The sequence below is a fragment of the Perca flavescens genome, chromosome 9 (assembly GCF_004354835.1).
Source record: "Perca flavescens isolate YP-PL-M2 chromosome 9, PFLA_1.0, whole genome shotgun sequence".
Taxonomy (NCBI): domain Eukaryota; kingdom Metazoa; phylum Chordata; class Actinopteri; order Perciformes; family Percidae; genus Perca; species Perca flavescens.
Genome location: NC_041339.1, coordinates 18,216,927 through 18,236,579, shown reverse-complemented (window position 1 = coordinate 18,236,579; position 19,653 = coordinate 18,216,927). Strand labels below are relative to the sequence as shown.

The window sequence follows — 19,653 nt, the reverse complement described above, 5'->3', positions numbered from 1 at the left end:
CTGTTAATATCTTCGAACATTCCACCTTTAGACCATTTGTTGTTCCCCTTAAATAAGATGTGTATTTATATCATGTGCTGTTGTATTAATGTAATATGTTGAGTTTGACATCTTTCTGAAATGTGAACACAGGACTTATCTGGACTGAAGGCCAGAAGAGGTCACACTCCCCTGCTGGAGACCCAAAACAGCAAGTCCTGGACTGAAAAAGACGTGTTTTAGCAGAGAAACCTCCTTTGAAGTGTCGATTCATACAGTTTACAGGTTAGGTTAAGGCTTCAGCCTGTAGGTTATAGGGCCGTGCTTAACATGTACAATGCAGCCTAGGACTTAACCTTGATGTACAGAACAACCTAATCTGTGCCTGGGGAAGCTCGCCCAAAGAGTTCCCTATCAAGCCTGGATTTCATAGATAGAGAAGCTTTCTGGTAAATATGTAGTATAAACTGTACAAAATAAATCCATGTTTAATTTATTGCACTGTTTATATTTTATTTGAATCATGATGCCTGTCTATGACTTTACAAAAGAAGTGTTTACATATCTGTTCAAAGGACCATTAAAGAGAGATCACTTGTCTTTTCTGTACTGGCTGATATTACCTTTATATGCTTAAGAATGTAACTATATATATATATATATATATATATATATATATATATATATATATATATATATATATATATATATATATATATATACTTAATTAAAGAGTTGATGATAGAGATGATAGGAAATGAGGGCATCGACCCTTAAACTCCTATAGGCCACCAGAATGTAACTACTGAATACTAAGCAATAGCAGCGTTTAAAGCTTTAAAGCAAAATGTGTTATCATATACGTAAGCTAAGTGACATCCTCAAGCGTATAATGGTCTTTAGAAATTTAGACATTTGTACTGTTTGCAAACACCCTTCCAACTTAGCACACATTTAAAAGTTATCAATACAAGTTCACTGCACTTGATGGAATTTATCTGCAACAATTACATAGTGCTTGTGCCTTTTGAGTTTGAATACTCTAACACAAATTAATGTAATGTAATGCAGTCAGAAAGCCTTTAGTCAATAGCTGGATAAATTACAGGCTTACGCTTCATATGCACAGAATATCATAATGTGATAATTTATGGTTTTCACTGACTGACTCATCCAGGAACGTGTGTTTTTACTTGTTTCTGTGTGTATGTTCACATATTCCCAAAATAACCAGGTGTAAAAGATTCAGTGCCCTGGAAACAGAGCAGAGATATGTGTGATATCTAATTTGCTGTTGAGAGATCAGAACACAAGCCACAAAGTGTGTTTGTGAGAAGACAGAGATGCTGGTTAGGCCCGGCCCTCTGGTCTATGTGTACCAGCAGCTTTAGCAACTTTAGGATGAGGTAAACAAAAAAGCAGTTAAAATGTGTTTCATCAGTTAGGTTAGGGTTAGGGTTAGGGGTTAGTTCATGGGTCAAGAGTGTTGCATTTTGTTTTGATTACTGCAGTTATCTAGTAAAGTTGTTGCCTTCATGTTTACAACTTTCAAATTCCTAATGAATACGGCCATGCGTAAAAACCTTAAATCTGAATTGTGGCAGTGTCAATATTGTTCGAAATGATTCCAGTTCGTTTCAGATACTGCATTAGTAATCTATTATATAGTCTACGTCTTGTGTTTGCAGAAGTGGATCTATTACAGCTCTTGGACATGCAGTCAGCCACTCATTACAATGTCTCAACAATAAAAGATGACAAAAGATGTCCGGCATATCAGATTGGACAATGTGCCACACTGTCCCTACCAATAGCTACAGTATTCGGCCCTCTGTAAGTATTACCAAGTAGGCTCAACGCAGGAGCTAATGTTAAAACCTACTACAGTACTTCTCAGTTGAAATTTCCAGTTATTAAAGAGGGTTTGGTTTCATGAGTCATGTCCACAACACAACCAAAGGTCTCCACAGGAAGTCATGTCGGGCCCACTCCACACCAGTCCACTCCACACTGACCCAAACTATACTAATACTACTATACCAATAATATCTTACTTACATACTAAAAGTTTTACCTCGCCAGTCTTAGCAGCAATAAGATTTTATAAGAAGTTTATATCAACATGTATTTCTAACAAAGACGATATGTCCATATTGTTATTCATTATACATTCTTCCTCAATGTAGTCATGATTCAAATTCATGTAATATGTTGAAAATCAAAGACAAATTGTAAAATATTTCCAAGTTATACAGAAACTCTGCTAAATCTGTACTTTAAATCTATATTTTTTACTCCAAAGGATGATTTTTCATTTTCAGGGAGCTGACAAGGTCACACGTGACTGCAGTGAACTTGTTTATCTAGGAAGGCTTTTCTTTCCATGATGTGTACGTTGAAAGGATTTAGCTGAAGGCTTTGGTGTTAAACTTGACCTTGACTGTTTACACACATAGGGTACTAATGCTGTCTGAATCTGTCAGCTTTGTGATACAGTTTACATTCACTTGTGAAGCGGCTCTCTATGAGGAAAGTCTTTAGTCTCTCTGTGACATGAAAACCATGGGTTTAAACTCTACACTGTCCTGTATTCTCATCTCACAACTGTCCATGTCCAGTAAAAATGATCAAGTAAAAATGTGCATGTGAGCATGTGTATTTGACAAAGTGTGTATGTGTGGGAGAGTCTTCTGTATGTGTACATTTATTTGTGAATGTGTTAACGTTTATGTGACAGTTTTCCTGATGTGCTGAGTGTGCTGATGCGTCTGGGTCAACGGTGGTCAGAGGAGACGCCGCTATTGGTTATTTTAGGGCAGAAAGAAGAGGAGCTTTTTCAGCTGAAAGTGGGGCTGAGACACTTCACTGTCGTTAGTGCCTGGGAAAAACACTATGAGTAAGAAAACACAAAACCACACAAGCAAATATCCACCACTGAATGTGTAGTATAAGGTAAAAGTAGTGGAAAGAAAACTATTGATCTTTTGATCTAAGTGTATTTAGTTATCAATATATTTCAGTATTTCCTGAAAGATACCAAAGACTTTAGGGGTGAAACCTAATGTCTCAAGTTGGTGCTCTGCAGATTACACAGTAAACTGCATAAAACATAGGCACTTAAACTGGTTTAGTTCCCAAACAAAGTTTGCTTGAATTTATGTTTTAAGTCTCTTTGCTTTTAGTTATTTCTATTAGAAAATATTAGAAGATATTAGGTTGAATGTTAGACCCTCCTCCAAAAACCCAGCAGTAGACACATTGACCAAGTCTGCATATTTGGATTTTTCTGAGGATGAAAGAAACAAGATTCAGCATTCTTCACACTTTCACATTAATGCACGCTGATTTCAACCTACACAACTTGCTCCATCCCAAACGCATCCCCTGTAACTAAGACTGAGATTATTAACATATTTTAAATTATTCTGATGGCATGAGTTTTTGTTTGTTGAAAACTGGGACATTCTCAGATTTGTGCAGTTTGTGTGTTGCCATCAGCATTTCAGCCCAGTCATCTTTTGACACTATCACTTAGGGACACGATAGGAATTTTCAAATTGTACGCATAGTGGCTTTGAAGAACAACTAACACCTCCGTCACAGCTGGGTGTGGTCAGACTTTCAATCAGAGAGGACAGTAAAGCACTACTGTTACCCTGTAGTAACTCTGAAAGGTAGAGATTCAACAGAAACATGTTTGCTGTATGTGACAGTAAAATTCTCACAGGTCTGTCTCACAGATTTCCTGTTGGTCCTCTGTGGGATGGACTGTGGCATAGTCTCTCCCTTCTGTCCAGGCTGGAGTTGTATCTGGACTGTTGTCTACAGGAGAGCACCCCCTGGTGTTGGGGCCTGGAACCGCAGATCAACACTTTAGGCCTGACGCTGTTGGGAGGAGCTTCTCATCCTCACACCACACACCCTTTACCGTAAGCCCAAACCCTCCTCGGGTAGCAGCCTCTCGCTCTTCTGATCTTCATGTCACATTCCTCACCTGGGCCACAGTCCTCCCATCCTGACCCCGGACAAAAAAGTTTGAGGAGGGAGGGCTCAATGTGAAGTTCAAATGCAACGTTAAGCATAATGCAGTTGGTTAATGTGTTAACTGAATTAAAAGCAGTCTACTGTAGTAGGGGTTTAGTCACACAAAATGTTTGGAATCTCAGGATCTCTATGAACAATATAATGATTTAATCCGTGCATTTCTGAAAACTGAAACCTTTTAGATTTGTCTTACAGTAACCCTCTTTTGTGTGTACTGATTAAGTTGGAGTAGGAATAAGACCAGAATAAAAGGAGGCTGATGAGATGAGCTTCTCAGGATAGGAAGCTCATCCCAAGCCCACATCATGTGACAGCTGTGTTTTCTATTTAGTCTCACCTTCGCCATCAATCTGTCCTGACCACAAAGGACTTACACCTCCTGTACAGCAACAGGCCCAGTAGACAACACACCTAAGTGTGTTGTTGTTCACACTCTGTTCTAACTTTCTGAGTATTACAGTAAGAGGTGGGCCTGGTGCTGTGTTGCCACAGGAAGCACAAGGGATATGTATATATATCTGTGTGTGTGTGTGTGTGTGTGTGTGTGTGTGTGTGTGTGTGTGTTTTGTATGAGACTTTGGTCTGTTGAGTTCATCTTCTCTCTGGGTTGTAAACGTGTGGTCAGTCAGGCCAGCATGAGCTCAGACCTCGACAGAGGGAGGTGTGTTTTTCAAGTTCAGCTCCTGAACTTAAGAGTGTAAGGCAGCTTCAGTCAGAGGAGTCCAGAAGTTATCTTTATCAGAAGCCATGCAGGGTGCTGTGGTGGTGGTGGTGGTGCAACTGCTACTGAGCTGCGTAAGTCTGATTGTCTGTATCTTTGGTCTCTGTTCAAATGTTGCTGATGGTTTCAGGTTAAATTTGTTGAGCTTGATTGAGATGATTTTGTCTGTTTAGATTTTGAATGTCTACATCAATTATAAATGCAAATAGTTCTTAAAAACTTGCTTAATTTCTATTCTATTCTACTCAGAGATTCAATTACATCAAGAGGATTTGGAATATATCTTTATTTTTCTTGTGCCATGTGGAAATATGCTTTAAAAGACTGAGTACTTAGATACAGTACATCATTTCATAAGCTTCAGAATCACACTTAACTCTCTTATCTTCAACTAGCTTTTCTGTTGCATTTAATGGGGTTTATGTATTTTCCTATATATGTTGGCATTACTTTTGTCTGTGTGTTTCTTTGTGAGTTACATAGTGTTTCACCAGAAGCTCAAATATGTCTGCATCAGGTTTGGGGGGTTCTTACATATGCATGTGAGAGGATGAGAGGCAGGAGAAGAGTTTCACATCAACGAGTAAATCTCATAAACTGCTGTGTAGAAAACGTCGGGGGGCAGCCTCTAGCTCACCCAGTAGAAGCGTTCGCCCCATGTTGGCTGAGTCCTGCAGCGGCGCAGGGTTGGGGTCTGACCTGCTGCCCTTTGCTGCGTGTCATCCCCCATCTCTCTCCCCCTTTCATGCCTATCCACTGGCTCTATGTAATAAAGGGAAAAGCCCCAAAAAATATCTTAAAAAAGAAAAGAAAATGTCACTGCCTTTGTCAACATGGGAAATTGCAGAAGGAAGTATGTGACCTAAAAAAACTCTTTGGTACTGACATCACTTAAAAGAGTGATGCATCTATTCACCAAACAGTGCTACATGTTGACTGCCAACAGCTTTTGTCATGACTGTCACACTTAATTCTGTTTTTGTCCTTATTTAAATTTAGGCCTGGTAATTAAATATTTTTTTCACAAAATTGTTATTAGCAAAATTACTTCGTTTGTTATTTTGTCAGTTGAGAGTATTCCTCTCATACATCAACAATCAGTCAATAGAAAAGAAAGGCAGAAAGAAAGTAGAAAGAAAGTAGGCACCTATGCAATCGAGCCAGAATTGCCTACATTTTTTTCTCTCTATTGCTTATATTTCCTTCACTTTCTCAGGATGAAAGAGGCTACAAATAATGGCAGTAGTATGTGATCCATAGCACAGTCATACCATTGGGAGTGGAGGCCAGAGAAAACGTATGGAGGACTCCAGCTCCAATTATATTATTATTTCTCCCCCACAAATCACTTATTCATTCTTCAAGCTATTATGGTAATTTAAATGTCTGCATTTTGTATCTGTTGCACCACAGCTGTATAGTCATAAAAGTTCATTATATACTGTATGCAACCTTTAAAGCCATATAATAGATGAGTGTTTCTGACCATGGCGACCCCATGGTGGTGGAATCAAAAAGACACTGTAGCAGACAGCAATGTCATAAAAAATGATTTCACTGAAGCTGAGAGTTTGGAATGAAACTCTTTAAAATGGTCACCGTCTGTCTTCTGTTTGTTTGTGGTGTGTTCAGGGCACCATCCAGCAGATGATCTTTGTCTTAGGAGATCCAACAGCAGCAGAGCAGCACTGTCGAGATTACAGCAGCACTTGCTCAGCTCTGACAGACACACAGGTACAAATAATACACTACTGTAATATACCAAACACTTTTCTAAACTTTAGGGTTTTACTCATAATGTTTACTTCCTGATAGCATCTGTTTTGTTGCTCTATTTCCTGATATTCTAAACTTTCAGTTAGGCACAGTGCTCCATCAAGCATAACAGACAATAATAAAGACTATACTTATCCAAAAAACAACATTTTTGTTGTTTTATTAGGTATAATATTTTATCACTATACCTACTATATTATAAATTCCACTTAAAAGGCCTGGCACACATACACTGGTGTTTTCATTTATACCTCAACAGGTTGACGTTAGGAGGAGCTATGCTGAAAATTATGTAAGCTCACCAAACTTCATGCAAACTAATCAGGGAGATAGCAATTAAGCTTAGTTTGTAAACGCCCACAGTCTCAGAGGTCGAATTAGGCAAAAAAAGTAAAAAAATAAAAATACCTGTGTTGGTGAACTGACGTAGGGCCTTTAATTCACCTCTCCCAGCCCTACTCCATTCATCCAATGTTTGCCGTTCTAAAAAATAAGTCTGTTATACCTGAGATGGTATTAACATGTTAGTGTGAATCCCACCAGAAGTATCTTTTCTATGTGAGTGTTATCATTTCTGAACAGATGCTTTTCACACCACCAAAAAGCGCACAATACTGAACTGTAATTTTGGCTTTTAGAGGCATGGCCGTCATTCTTGTGTGCTGTTTGTTCGAATTGTGCCCTTTGGGCATTCATTATTGTTAATTAACTGCTGTTGTTTATTCATTAATTTATGTCCTAAAATGGAATAATCACTATATTGCTTTGGAGCTATTCAATACTGGGACTGAGGAAAATGGCAATTACAACAGTAGAGAACTTACTGATACATTTTGACAGAATTTCCTGCTCTCCTATCTGTTATTCTCACTAAAGACTGTACATTGGAGTTCAGCACACACAGTGCATGTTGGGTAATATCTTGCCTTATGTAAACCTTTCCCAGGAGGTTGCAGTTATAGATGAGGTGACCATTCAGCCCAGGATCAGAGTATCATCCAGACCAGAAAATCCCCCCCAAGACACAACTCTACAGGCTGGTCCCACGGAGCTGCCACCCACACCAGATCCAGTGAGCAGCACTTCCCCTCTGAAGTTACATCCTGGTCCAGAGGATGTAGACACCAAAGTTGTGGTGAAAACCTACGCTGACACAGACACTAAGTCTGTAGGCTCAACCAATGGAGAAACGGGTAAGGAAGTAAATAAAGGTGGAGATACCGAACCACAGCCTCCCACTCTGACTGGAAATGAGCAGTTTTCTAATGTGCACCCTGACATATTAGGGCCAATGAAGGAACCGAGGAGCACAGGAGGAAGGCATCAACCGTTCGTTAAAGCAAAGGAGAAGTCCAGAACAAGTGAAGGATCAGTCTTGGAAAGTACTGAGATAGTCATTTCAAGACTTAACGTTCAACCTGAGAACCCCACAGCTCCAGGTGTCTTATTAAGAGATGCAGAAACTGCAAGTACGGAAACATCTTTCTCCGATGGGCCCCGGTTTGCTACTAGATCTACTCTTATCTCAGGCCCCATCACAGAATCAAGGTTTGTCACTTCCAGCATCTACCCTTTATCTGAAGGAGGAGTAAGGGAGGCGCGACAGGAGGCATCGCCACTAGTCTTTATACCTCCAGTTTCAGCGGACCCATCAGCTAAACTCTCAAGTCAGACAGAAGGAAATGTAACTGAGGACTTTGCTGTACCTCAGAAAGATCCAGCTCCAAACCTGACCGTTTTAACTCCCACACTACAAAGTAGAGAAGCACTAAGTACTAGGAACATTGAGGGTGAGACGGGTGAGATAAAAGAAAAAGAGAATATGGAGGACAGGTTGCAAACTGTTTCACCCCAAACAGAAACGTTACCACAACGACTTCCAGGTGGAGAGCAGGGGAGTGGGACAGAGACAGATGAAGAAGAGATAGATTTAGAGGAGGATAAGGAAGTGCAAAGACATGCAGAGATGGAAAAAGAAAGTTATGATAATGACACTGACATTTCTAAGGATTATAATCAGACCTCACCTGATCGGATCTCCCAGTTCATCCAATCAGAGACTGAACCCCCACAGCAGCCTGTTAAAGCAGCCAATCAGCCGCCTACATACACAGTCAGACATCACGGGGCAGAATTAAGACCTGGGATCAGAGGTCAAAGGGTAAGGCACTGTTTACATTTAGCAGTACCTGTGTACCTGTGTTCATAATCAATAATCAAAGCTGGATTTCACATTTGAGGTTATTTTTATCTTGGTATACTCTAAACTTCAGATGTTATCACAGTAACACTGAGGGTGAATTACATTATAAATGCATAAACAAACCACATAGGAAATTTTAATCACATTTGTGTGATATTCTCATCTCATTCTCTGTCATGACCTTGGATGTAATTGAGTTTGCGTGGAGCTGATTTGATGACTGAGATGGCAACATATATCTGTGTCAATTCTAGCACCTAGAAAGCCATGCAACTGTGTGTGTGTGTGTGTGTGTGTGTGTGTGTGTGTGTGTGTGTGTGTGTGTGTGTGTGTAGAGGGGAGGGGTTAGTCTCTTCAGTATAAGCCATTGTCACCCTCCTCTGGCTAAATTGTGGTACTGTAACCATAGGCGGTGGGTGAGGTGGAGGTTTGGGTAGGCTAATGTGGGAGGGAGTAGATGCGGATAGCCTGGGCTCGTTCTCTTCATACACATGATCCTTGGTAAAACCACTCCGAGGACGCGCTCGTCATCAATATATTTTATGTAGCCTGTTTTTTAAGTCCACTCCTCAATCACCCATTCCCCCTTTCCCAACACTGCCTCTGATTACCATGACAACCAATCCAAACAGAGGAACACAGAGAGCGACCATAGTGCTTCAGAGGCGCATTCAAAAGACGCCTAAAGGTGGAGAAGGTGGTCATAGCGACAAAAGCAGTAGGGTAATGCAGGGAATACACAGGGGTTTGTATGCTTGAAAGGTCCCATGGCATGAAAAGTTCACTTTATGAGTTTTTTTTTTTAACATTAATATGATTTCCCCCATCCTGCCTATGGTCCCCCAGTGGTTAGAAATAGCGATAGGTCTAAACCGAGCCCTGGGTATCCTGCTCTGCCTTTGAGAAAATGAAAGCTCAGATGGACCAATCTGGAATCTTGCTCCTTATGAGGTCATAAGGAGGAAGGTTACCTCCTCTTTCTCTGCTTTTCCCGCCCAGAGAATTTGGCCCACCCATGAGAGAGAGACATCATGGCTTTCAAACGAGCAAAGTGGCAGTTGGTCAAGGCCACACCCCCACCCTCCACCTTGCCCCTTCCCCTCTCAATAGCTACAGACACAGAAATGGCACATCCTAAGGAAAGCTCATTGTGGGACTGGCTCTAGTGGCTGTAATTCTGCACCAAGGCTGAATTTCGGGAAAGAGACTTCAGATACAGTATTAGGGGACCACTAAGGTCTATATAAAAGCATCCAAAGAGCACCAAGTCATGTCACTTTAACTTTAGCGTAGTTGTGTGCACAATACTGTAGCGGCCGACAGGATGCCGTTGTGCTGTGCGCTGAAGCACTGCAAAGGCTCATGGGACTGTGTTCTGAACGGTTCCTGTCTTCGTCGAAGTATGTTTTAATGATGTTCTGGTAATGTTCGACTTGGGTGGGGATTGATGGCATCTGGGCAGTGTGGAGGAATTCAATGTTTAGATATAATGTGGGAGTTTTCCTGTAGATTGTTACTTTGAAGTATCAGTCTGACCAAGGATAAATGGCTAGAAATCTGTTTCATGCTGATAGCACCATCATGTATTTAGACTTTCTTTTATTAACAAACTTTATTAACACAGTATTTTCACAATACAAAAATCCACAACGGTACAGGGAGTCATTTTTCCAACGTGCACCAGCACCATAGACTGTTAATATTAATGGACAGAGCTTGTGTGCTTGTGCTGTTACGGGCACAGCCATCTTGGTTGGGATGAATTTAGACGAGAGGGAAGAGTGAGGGAGGAGCCATGTGACGTTACACACTTTCACTGGCAATCACATCATAGCCACGGCCTAAAACATCCCCTGCTTTATTGCAGATTTTAAAATCAACAAGACCATAATTTTAAAAATGAACATCATTCTGTGTTGCAGAAGACTTAAAACTAGCTATTGAGACCATAAACTCATTATTAAAATGTATACTGAGGTAATAAATCAAATGAGAAGTGGGTCACTTTCTCATAGACTTCTATAGAAACCAAACTCCTTTTGCAGCTGCACGTGTCGCCCCCTGCTGGAATTCAGATAGAATGCAGGTTTAAGGCACTTCCGCATTTGCAGCACTTCGCCGAACAGCTTACATTTTTCAGTTCATTAAAATAACCAACTTAAATCATGTGGCAATGTTGCACAGTCAATTGCAACACATGATGTCAGAATGTAACACTTCTGCCCCCCTTCACAATAAAAAGCTCTACGACCTATAAAGAGGTTACACAACAAAATAAATTACAAACACACGTGGCATATCAATACATTACTGTCATTTGAAAAACTAACCAAGTCTTGCCTTAATGTAGCAATATGCGCCACTTCTTTTTGTAAGCATCAATCATTCCTTCTGCTTTGACTTTTTCTGTGAGGTCACTCACAGTAGCAGGCTCGTGTTGACAAATATAATTTATGACATTGTCATCAATATGTTTTATGTAGCCTGATAGTTTTTTTTAGTCCACTCCCGTATCACCCATTCCCCTTTCCCGACACTGCCTTTGATTACCATGAACCAAACCAAACAGATACGATACCGATACTTATTAATAATTAAGGTGGATCCATCATCAAATTGCTAAATCTGAATGAATTTTCATAGTTTCAAGTGTTTTTAATATGATTTATTAATATGTTAAAACCCAGGACAGAATTTTCATATGCTTGTATAAATGTTTTGTGTTAACACTGTATCTTACAGCCTTTTTACAAATTATACAGTTTGCCGTTGTTTCAGTTTTGGCCTGAGCCACACCGCGCTCTTCTTCCTCTTCCTCCCCTTGTGTGTGTGTGTGTGTGTGTGTGTGTGTGTGTGTGTGTGTGTGTGTGTGTGTGTGTGTGTGTGTGTGTGTGTGTGTGTGTGTGTGTGTGTGTGTGTGTGTGTGTGTGTGTGTGTGTGTGTGTGTGTGTGTGTGTGCTGCTGGCCGCTGCTGAGCCTGGCTGCTTGCTTGCTTGTTTCCCTGGCGCCGCTGAGTCACGTGACGGTACACCATCAAATCACAAGAGGGGGAAGAAGGAGGAGAGAGAGTGGAGAGAAACTAAAACTAAAATATTGATCTCATCCATCCATCCATCCATCCATCCATCTTCGTCCGCTTATCCGGTGTCGGGTCGCGGGGGGAGCAGCTCCAGCAGGGGACCCCAAACTTCCCTTTCCCGAGCAACATTAACCAGCTCCGACTGGGGGATCCCGAGGCGTTCCCAGGCCAGGTTGGAGATATAATCCCTCCACCTAGTCCTGGGTCTTCCCGAGGCCTCCTCCCAGCTGGACGCGTGCCTGGAACACCTCCCTAGGGAGGCGCCCAGGGGCATCCTTACCAGATGCCCGAACCACCTCAACTGGCTCCTTTCGACGCAAAGGAGCAGCGGCTCTCTCCGAGCTCCTCACGGATGACTGAGCTTCTCACCCTATCTCTAAGGGAGACGCCAGCCACCCTCCTGAGGAAACCCATTTCAGCCGCTTGTACCCTGGATCTCGTTCTTTCGGTCATGACCCAGCCTTCATGACCATAGGTGAGGGTAGGAACGAAAACTGACCGGTAGATCGAGAGCTTTGCCTTCTGGCTAAGCTCTCTTTTTCGTCAACGGTGCGATAGATTGAATGCAATACCGCACCCGCTGCGCCGATTCTCCGACCAATCTCCCGCCCATTGTCCCCTCACTCGAACACAACCCCAAGGTACTTGAACTCCTTCACTTGGGGTAAGGACTCATTCCCTACCTGGAGAAGGCATTCCATCGGTTTCCTGCTGAGAACCATGGCCTCAGATTTAGAGGTGCTGATCCTCATCCCAACCGCTTCACACTCGGTTGCGAACCGATCCAGTGAGTGCTGAAGGTTGCAGGCCGATGATGCCATCAGGACCACATCATCTGCAAAGAGCAGCGATGAGATCCCCAGCCCACCAAACTGCAACCCCTCCCCACCCGACTACGCCTCGATATCCTGTCCATAAATACTACAAACAGGATTGGTGACAAAGCGCAGCCCTGGCGGAGGCCAACCCTCACCTGAAAAGAGTCCGACTTACTACCGAGAACCCGGACACAGCTCTCGCTTTGGTTGTACAGAGATTGGATGGCCCTGAGAAGAGACCCCTCACCCCATACTCCCGCAGCACCTCCCACAGTATCTCCCGGGGACCCGGTCATACGCCTTCTCCAAATCCACAAAACACATGTAGACCGGTTGGGCATACTCCCAGGCTCCCTCCAGGATCCTTGCGAGAGTGAAGAGCTGGTCCGTTGTTCCACGACCAGGACGGAATCCGCATTGTTCCTCCTCAACCCGAGGTTCGACTATTGGCGAACCCTCCTTTCCAGCACCTTGGAGTAGACTTTACCAGGGAGGCTGAGAAGTGTGATACCCCTATAATTGGCACACACCCTCTGGTCCCCCTTTTTTAACCACCACCCCAGTCTGCCACTCCTTTGGCACCGTCCCAGACTTCCACGCAATGTTGAAAAGGCGTGTCAACCAGGACAGCCCCTCCACACCCAGAGCCTTGAGCATTTCTGGACGGATCTCATCAATCCCCGGGGCTTTGCCACTGTGTAGTTGTTTGACTACATCAGTGACTTCCGCCTGGGAAATCGACGACAATCCCCCATTATCCTCCAGCTCTGCCTCTAACATAGAGGGCGTATTAGTCGGATTCAGGAGTTCCTCAAAGTGCTCCTTCCACCGCCCTATTACCTCCTCAGTTGAGGTCAACAGTGTCCCATCCTTACTGTACACAGCTTGGATGGTTCCCCTTCCCCCTCCTGAGGTGGCGAACAGTTTTCCAGAAGCACTTTGGTGCCGACCGAAAGTCCTTCTCCATGTCTTCTCCAAACTTCTCCCACACCCGCTGCTTTGCCTCTTTCACGGCAGAGGCTGCAGCCCTTCGGGCCCTTCGGTGCCCTGCAACTGCCTCCGAGTCCTCCGGGATAACATATCCCGGAAAGACTCCTTCTTCAGTCGGACGGCTTCCCTGACCACCGTTGTCCACCACGGTGTTCGTGGGTTACCGCCCCTTGAGGCACCTAAGACCCTAAGACCACAGCTCCTCGCTGCAGCTTCAGCAATGGAAACTTTGAACATTGTCCACTCGGGTTCAATGCCCCCAGCCTCCACAGGGATGCACGAAAAGCTCCGCCCGGAGGTGTGAGTTGAAAGTCTGTTGGACAGGGCCTCCTCCAGACGTTCCCAATTTACCCGCACTACACGTTTGGGCTTACCAGGTCTGTCCAGAGTCTTCCCCACCCTCTGACCCAACTCACCACCAGATGGTGATCGGTTGACAGCTCTGCCCCTCTCTTCACCCGAGTGTCCAAAACATACGGCCTCAGATCAGATGAAACGATTATGAAATCGATCATTGACCTTGACCCTAGGGTGCTCTGGTACCAGGTACACTTATGAGCATCCCTATGTTCGAACATGGTGTTCAAGTATAGACAATCCATGACTAGCACAGAAGTCCAACAACAAACAACCACTCTGGTTTAGATCAGGGAGGCCGTTCCTCCCAATCACGCCTCTCAGGTGTCTCCATCATTGCCCACGTGTGCGTTGAAGTCCCCCAGCAGAACAATGGAGTCCCCCACTGGAGCCCCATGCAGGACTCCAGTCAAGGTCTCCAAGAAGGCCGAATACTCCGAACTCCTGTTTGGTGCATATGCACAAACAACAGTCAGAGTTTTCCCCCACAACCCGCAGGCGTGGGAGGCGACCCTCTCGTCCACCGGGTAAACTCCAACACAGCGGGCGCCAGCCGGGGCTTGTGAGTATCCCCACACCCGCCCGGCGCCTCACACCCTGGGCAACTCCGGAGAAGAAAAGAGTCCAACCCCTATCCAGGAGTATGGTTCCAGAACCGAGACTGTGCGTGAGGTAAGCCCCACCAGATCTAACCGGTAGCGCCCCACCTCCCGCACCAGTTCCGGCTCCTTCCCCACAGAGAGGTGACGTTCCACGTCCCCAGAGCCAGCGTCTGCTGCCCGGGTCTGGTCCGTCGAGGCCCCTGACCTTCACTGCCACCCATGTGGCATCGCACCCGACCCCAACGGTTCCTCCCACAGGTGGTGGGCCCATGGAATGGAGAGGGAGTTGCCACGTAGCTTGTTCGGGCTGTGCCCGGCCGGCTCCGTGGCAAACCCGCCACCAGGCGCTTCGCCGACGAGCCCACCGTCTGGGCCTGGCTCCAGACGGGGCCCCAGGCTTCCTCCGGGCAGGGTCACTCCATCTCTGCTTAGCTTTTTCATTGGGGTTTTGAACCATTCTTTGTCTGGCCCCTCACCTGAGACCACTTTGCCTTGGGAGACCCTACCAGGAGCACAAAGCTCCAGACAACACAGCCCTCAGGTTCACAGAGACACACAAACCTCTCCACCACGATAAGGTGATGGTTCACGGAGATATTGATCTCATTACACTGGTATTGATCAATATCAATACCAACGTTGGTATCGATATTATCGATATTTGGATCGATCCACCCACCACTAATATGGGAAATAACCCATAGATTGACACATTACGGTCCCTGGGATAGCTGCCTGTCTATATCTGCAGGATGGAGGATTTGGGTGGGCTTAAGCCTACCCAAACCTGCATTACCCGCTGCCCCTGAATGTAACCCTTCTGGACAGACTGAAGACTGTATACTGTGTTTTCATACCAGAAGTTAGCAAACTCCCCTAACCCATACACTTACCCAGGATTACACACAAAACATTACATTAATCAGAATTCAGACATTATAACTATCTGCATTTCTTTACACAGTTAAAGTTTAACTTAGTTTTTATCCCACCCTGCTTTCATCAATAAGTTCTAATGGGTTACAGTATCTTATTTTTTGTAGTGATAATTATTTAGATATAACTGTTTCTCCTCACTCTTTTATCAGGGGTTGCAGGGTCCACCCGGGCTATCAGGACCACCAGGGCCTAAAGGAGACAAAGTATGTACTGTATTCAATTAACCTAAATCATTAATCATTTAAATCAACATTTAATCAAAAGACTATAAATTGAACTGCTGCTAGTGATGATCAGATAGTGTCCAACATACTGCCCAACTGCGCAGCCTTGGTATGCAGCTTGAAACTGCTTTTAGCATAATTATTAGGTTGTTGCTTTGGTTGACAGACACTTGTCAGCCCTCCAGTAGTGAAGGCCAGTGATTCCCAACCAGAGGTACTTGAACCACAGGAGGAATTTCTGCAGTTGTTTTGGGGTACATGGAAAACATGTAATGTAATGTAATTGTAACAAATTTTGAAAAAATAAAAATTACAATTTTTGAATTAGAAAAAATATATACTCCTATGGAGTCAGCTACAACACCTGAAATGGTTAAAATAATTATCTTCAAGTAATGGATAAACAGTTGAAAGTGATAAATGGTTGACACAGTTAGGTACAAGTAGTGGATACATGGCTAAATAGTTTGTTAAAAGTAATGGATAAACACCATAAACTGTATCTAAACACACGAGCAGTTTGTACACCATACCTGCTCAGTAAAGTTACAAAATGGCAATGAAACAATGTAAAGCAGTGGCAGGTGAAGGGAGCTAGCGTCTAGCAACCTAACTAAAATACACATTCTCAAGTTGGTCAACCAAACCAGATATAAGAAGTAAGTGAATATTAGCCTTGCATTTGTCAGGTGTTCAAAAAGAAATGTGATTCAAAATATGCTCATGTTGGTTTGTGTCAGCTATAAGATTACCCATATTTTGTTTACTAGCTAGCTTAGCAGTTAACAGGATAATATTACCCACAAAACGGTTACTTTCAAGTGCAGATAATCCAGATGTAGATCAAAAACTACTTATTAATTTAATTTAAGGAGAGATATTTAAAAAAAAAATATTTTTTTTTCTTTTATTTATTAGTATTTTTAACTTATTCATTTATTTAATTGTCAATGAAGTAATTAGTTTTATATTATATAATTAAATAATATGATTTTGTGATTATTTTATTTTACATAATAATTTTATTTTAAAGATTATTTTTTGGGGCTTTTTTATTTTATTAGACAATGACAGTAATAGTGATAGACAGGAAATGAGAGAGAGAGAGAGAGAGAGAGAGAGAGAGAGAGAGAGAGAGAGAGAGAGAGAGGAGAGAGGGGATGACACGCAGCAAAGGGCTGCTGGTCGGATTTGAACCCCGGCTGCTGCCAAGGACTGAGCCCACATGGGGTGCACGAGCCAGAGGTCGCCTCATTTGTAATTTGTAATTATGACCCATTTGTCTGCCTAGACTTGAACTGCAAGAGGTACATCCCATTCTATGTTATCTTCTTTTTATTCATAGGAAACTTTAAATTGTAATTCTCACAAAATCAATTAATGTTAATAGTCTATATATTTAATACATGTACCCCTATGTCCCCCAACTATAAAATACTAAATATAACTCTATATTCAGTATCACTAATCGATGACACATATGAGCCCTCATAAAACTGTTGAATGAGCTACTAACCTATTTTCATATACATGACTTGTGATAGTTCATCAGTTAATTTATGTTTGATGTAAATTGGTCTCTTCACTCAGATAATCAACAACACCTCCACTCCTGATAAAACCTCAGATTCAGTGACTTTTGGTTCAATGTGAAGTGTTTTCTGCAAGACAGCGATAATTGGTTTAGACCACATCTGTAGTTTCAGCTTCAGAGGGCACAACGATCATATTTAAGATTTATTTCCAGATTATACAGGTTTAAAAACTTCTGGTTTTAAATCAAAAAGGTTCGAAAATGTCCAAAAGGTACAAGTAAGTTGATTTTAAGGAAGTGCTGTATTTTGTTCCAGGAGTCAGGTGCACTAAAATTAAAAATGGCTTAGTGGAGCCCTGAGTTATCAACTGTAAATGAAAAAGACTCATTTTTATCTCTGTCAGTTTTGATCAAAATGTAGATAATGTCATCTAAACTTATCCTGTTTGCCACATTAAAGACTCATATTGTGTTCTGTCCTCTCAGGGTTATCGAGGCGTTATGGGCAGGACCGGGCAGACAGGATATACAGGCCCCATTGGTCCTCCTGGCATGCCTGCCATCGTTGTATTTAAAACCTCTGAAGAAGAGTGGGAGGATTTCAAGGTAAACTGCTGTTGGTTCTCTGACCCCGTCACCTTTCGCTCTTTGGTGCTACACACTTGTTTGAATTTGGATCTGGTGAAAAAATTATGCCAATATACTAGCTATATCCAAATTCCAAACTGATAACACATACTCTACCTGTTTTACTGGTTTTCATATACTTATTGAGGGTGTTTGTCCGTTTGTATATTGAGCCTTCACAAAATGGCAGTTTTGTAGTATATGAACATATAAATATCATATCATATAAATATATATTATACATGTATTCATCTATATTTCAGTATTAATAAAAACATATACTGGTTTGCATTTTGGACTATTGTCACCTCTATATATGTAAAGCATTAAATATACCTAAAACCAGCTAAAGTTGTTACAACATTAATAAAGTCTTATCTTATCTTAACTTTATTATGGCAGATTTGCCAGTTTAGTTTATCTTTTTTTGCTGATAATTACATTTGTCATGTTTGGGTTATTGTTTTGAAAGTTTGTTATCCATCCATCCATACATCTTCATCCGCTTATCCGGGGTCGGGCCGCAGGGGTAGCAGCTCCAGCAGGAGCCCCCAAACCTCCCTTTCCTGAGCCACATTAAACAGCTCTGACTGGGGGATCCAGAGGCATCATTTGTGAGAGAAATAGATTTACTATACAAAAATAATGTTTTCTCTGTTTTATCCTTGCAGAAAAAGAAGATCTATAAAAAGCTGATTTCTTCCTGGCCGGTAGGTGTTTTCTTTTTTTATGAACTTTTTTTTTCTTTACTGATGCAAGTTAGTTGAAATCCACTTACTTGGAGTCCTTAACAGCTGCTGAATTTCAGCTAACTCCAACAACATACTGTATTATTTCTTTATTTACAGTATAAAACAGTCTATGGTAAAAAATAAAATAAAATAAAAAACCACATAACCGGTAAACCTTCAAGGATATGTTGTGACTGAGTCTGTTTTTTATCTTCAGAAACTTAAGGGTCCTCCAGGGCCTCCTGGACCTCTTGGAGATGATGGACCAATTGTAAGTAGACAAAAGTGTCATGGATCTCTTGAAATGGCATGGTCTAAACAGCAATCTATTTAGACTTTATTACACTGTAAAATACCAAACATAGAGAGATTGTAAAAAGACTCCTGTGGCTAATTTTGTATTTCAGGGGCCACCTGGAATCACTGGGAAGCAAGGACGAAAAGGAGTTAAAGGGAAAATCGTAGGTATCGCCATCCTATTTGCATCTTACCACATTATACAGTAAGGCTTTGCATGCTAGCTTATGCGCTCACTTCGTCATGCACCACTTTAATAAGGATTATTTAATTTACACCTCTTCAAGTGTCAAACAGTTAAAAAAGCAATTGCTAAGGTCCACGCACTGTACATTGTTACAGTCACAGAAGCTCCACATTGAATTCATAACTACAGGATGACTTTGATTGAGTTGACTTATATATGTAGAACAACATGGAAGTAAAAGATAATAAGGGGATGTGATAGTCTAACATAAAACTGCAAACTACACACAATAACATGGGTAGTTAGAGTGTTACATGTGGTTGGTATGGTAACTTTGGATGGTTGCTAGGGTGTTTGAGGGGTTGCTGGCTGTACAGGGTTGTTGCCGTAGTGTAATTAAGTGGTTGCTCAGGATAGTTGCTGAAATATTGCGGGGATATATTAGGTGGTAGTTATGGGGATTCTTGGTGGTAGCAAGGGTGTACTTACTGGTTTTAACGGATACTTTGTAAAAAGTATGTGATGTAAAATGAGTATGCACAACA

The 19,653-nt window shown here is 42.3% G+C and overlaps 1 protein-coding gene across 1 annotated transcript; it reads left to right on the top strand.

Moving 5' to 3' along the window:
* Positions 1-4,770: 4,770 nt before the first annotated feature.
* On the top strand, positions 4,771-19,130 carry LOC114561637 (collectin-12-like). The gene is made up of 7 exons (XM_028587703.1): positions 4,771-4,818; positions 6,377-6,478; positions 7,467-7,713; positions 7,807-8,681; positions 18,565-18,603; positions 18,842-18,895; positions 19,032-19,130. The coding sequence occupies exons 1-7, from the start codon at positions 4,771-4,773 to the stop codon at positions 19,128-19,130; spliced, it is 1,464 nt and encodes a 487-aa protein (XP_028443504.1).
* The last annotated feature ends 523 nt before the right edge of the window (positions 19,131-19,653 follow it).

Bases quoted from the DNA above. Each gene is read 5' to 3' on its own strand.
- LOC114561637 (XM_028587703.1), top strand. From the start codon at position 4,771: ATGCAGGGTGCTGTGGTGGTGGTGGTGGTGCAACTGCTACTGAGCTGC. The intron at 4,819-6,376 runs GTAAGTCTGATT...TGGTGTGTTCAG, and splicing joins TGCAACTGCTACTGAGCTGC to GGCACCATCCAGCAGATGAT. The intron at 6,479-7,466 runs GTACAAATAATA...AACCTTTCCCAG, and splicing joins CAGCTCTGACAGACACACAG to GAGGTTGCAGTTATAGATGA.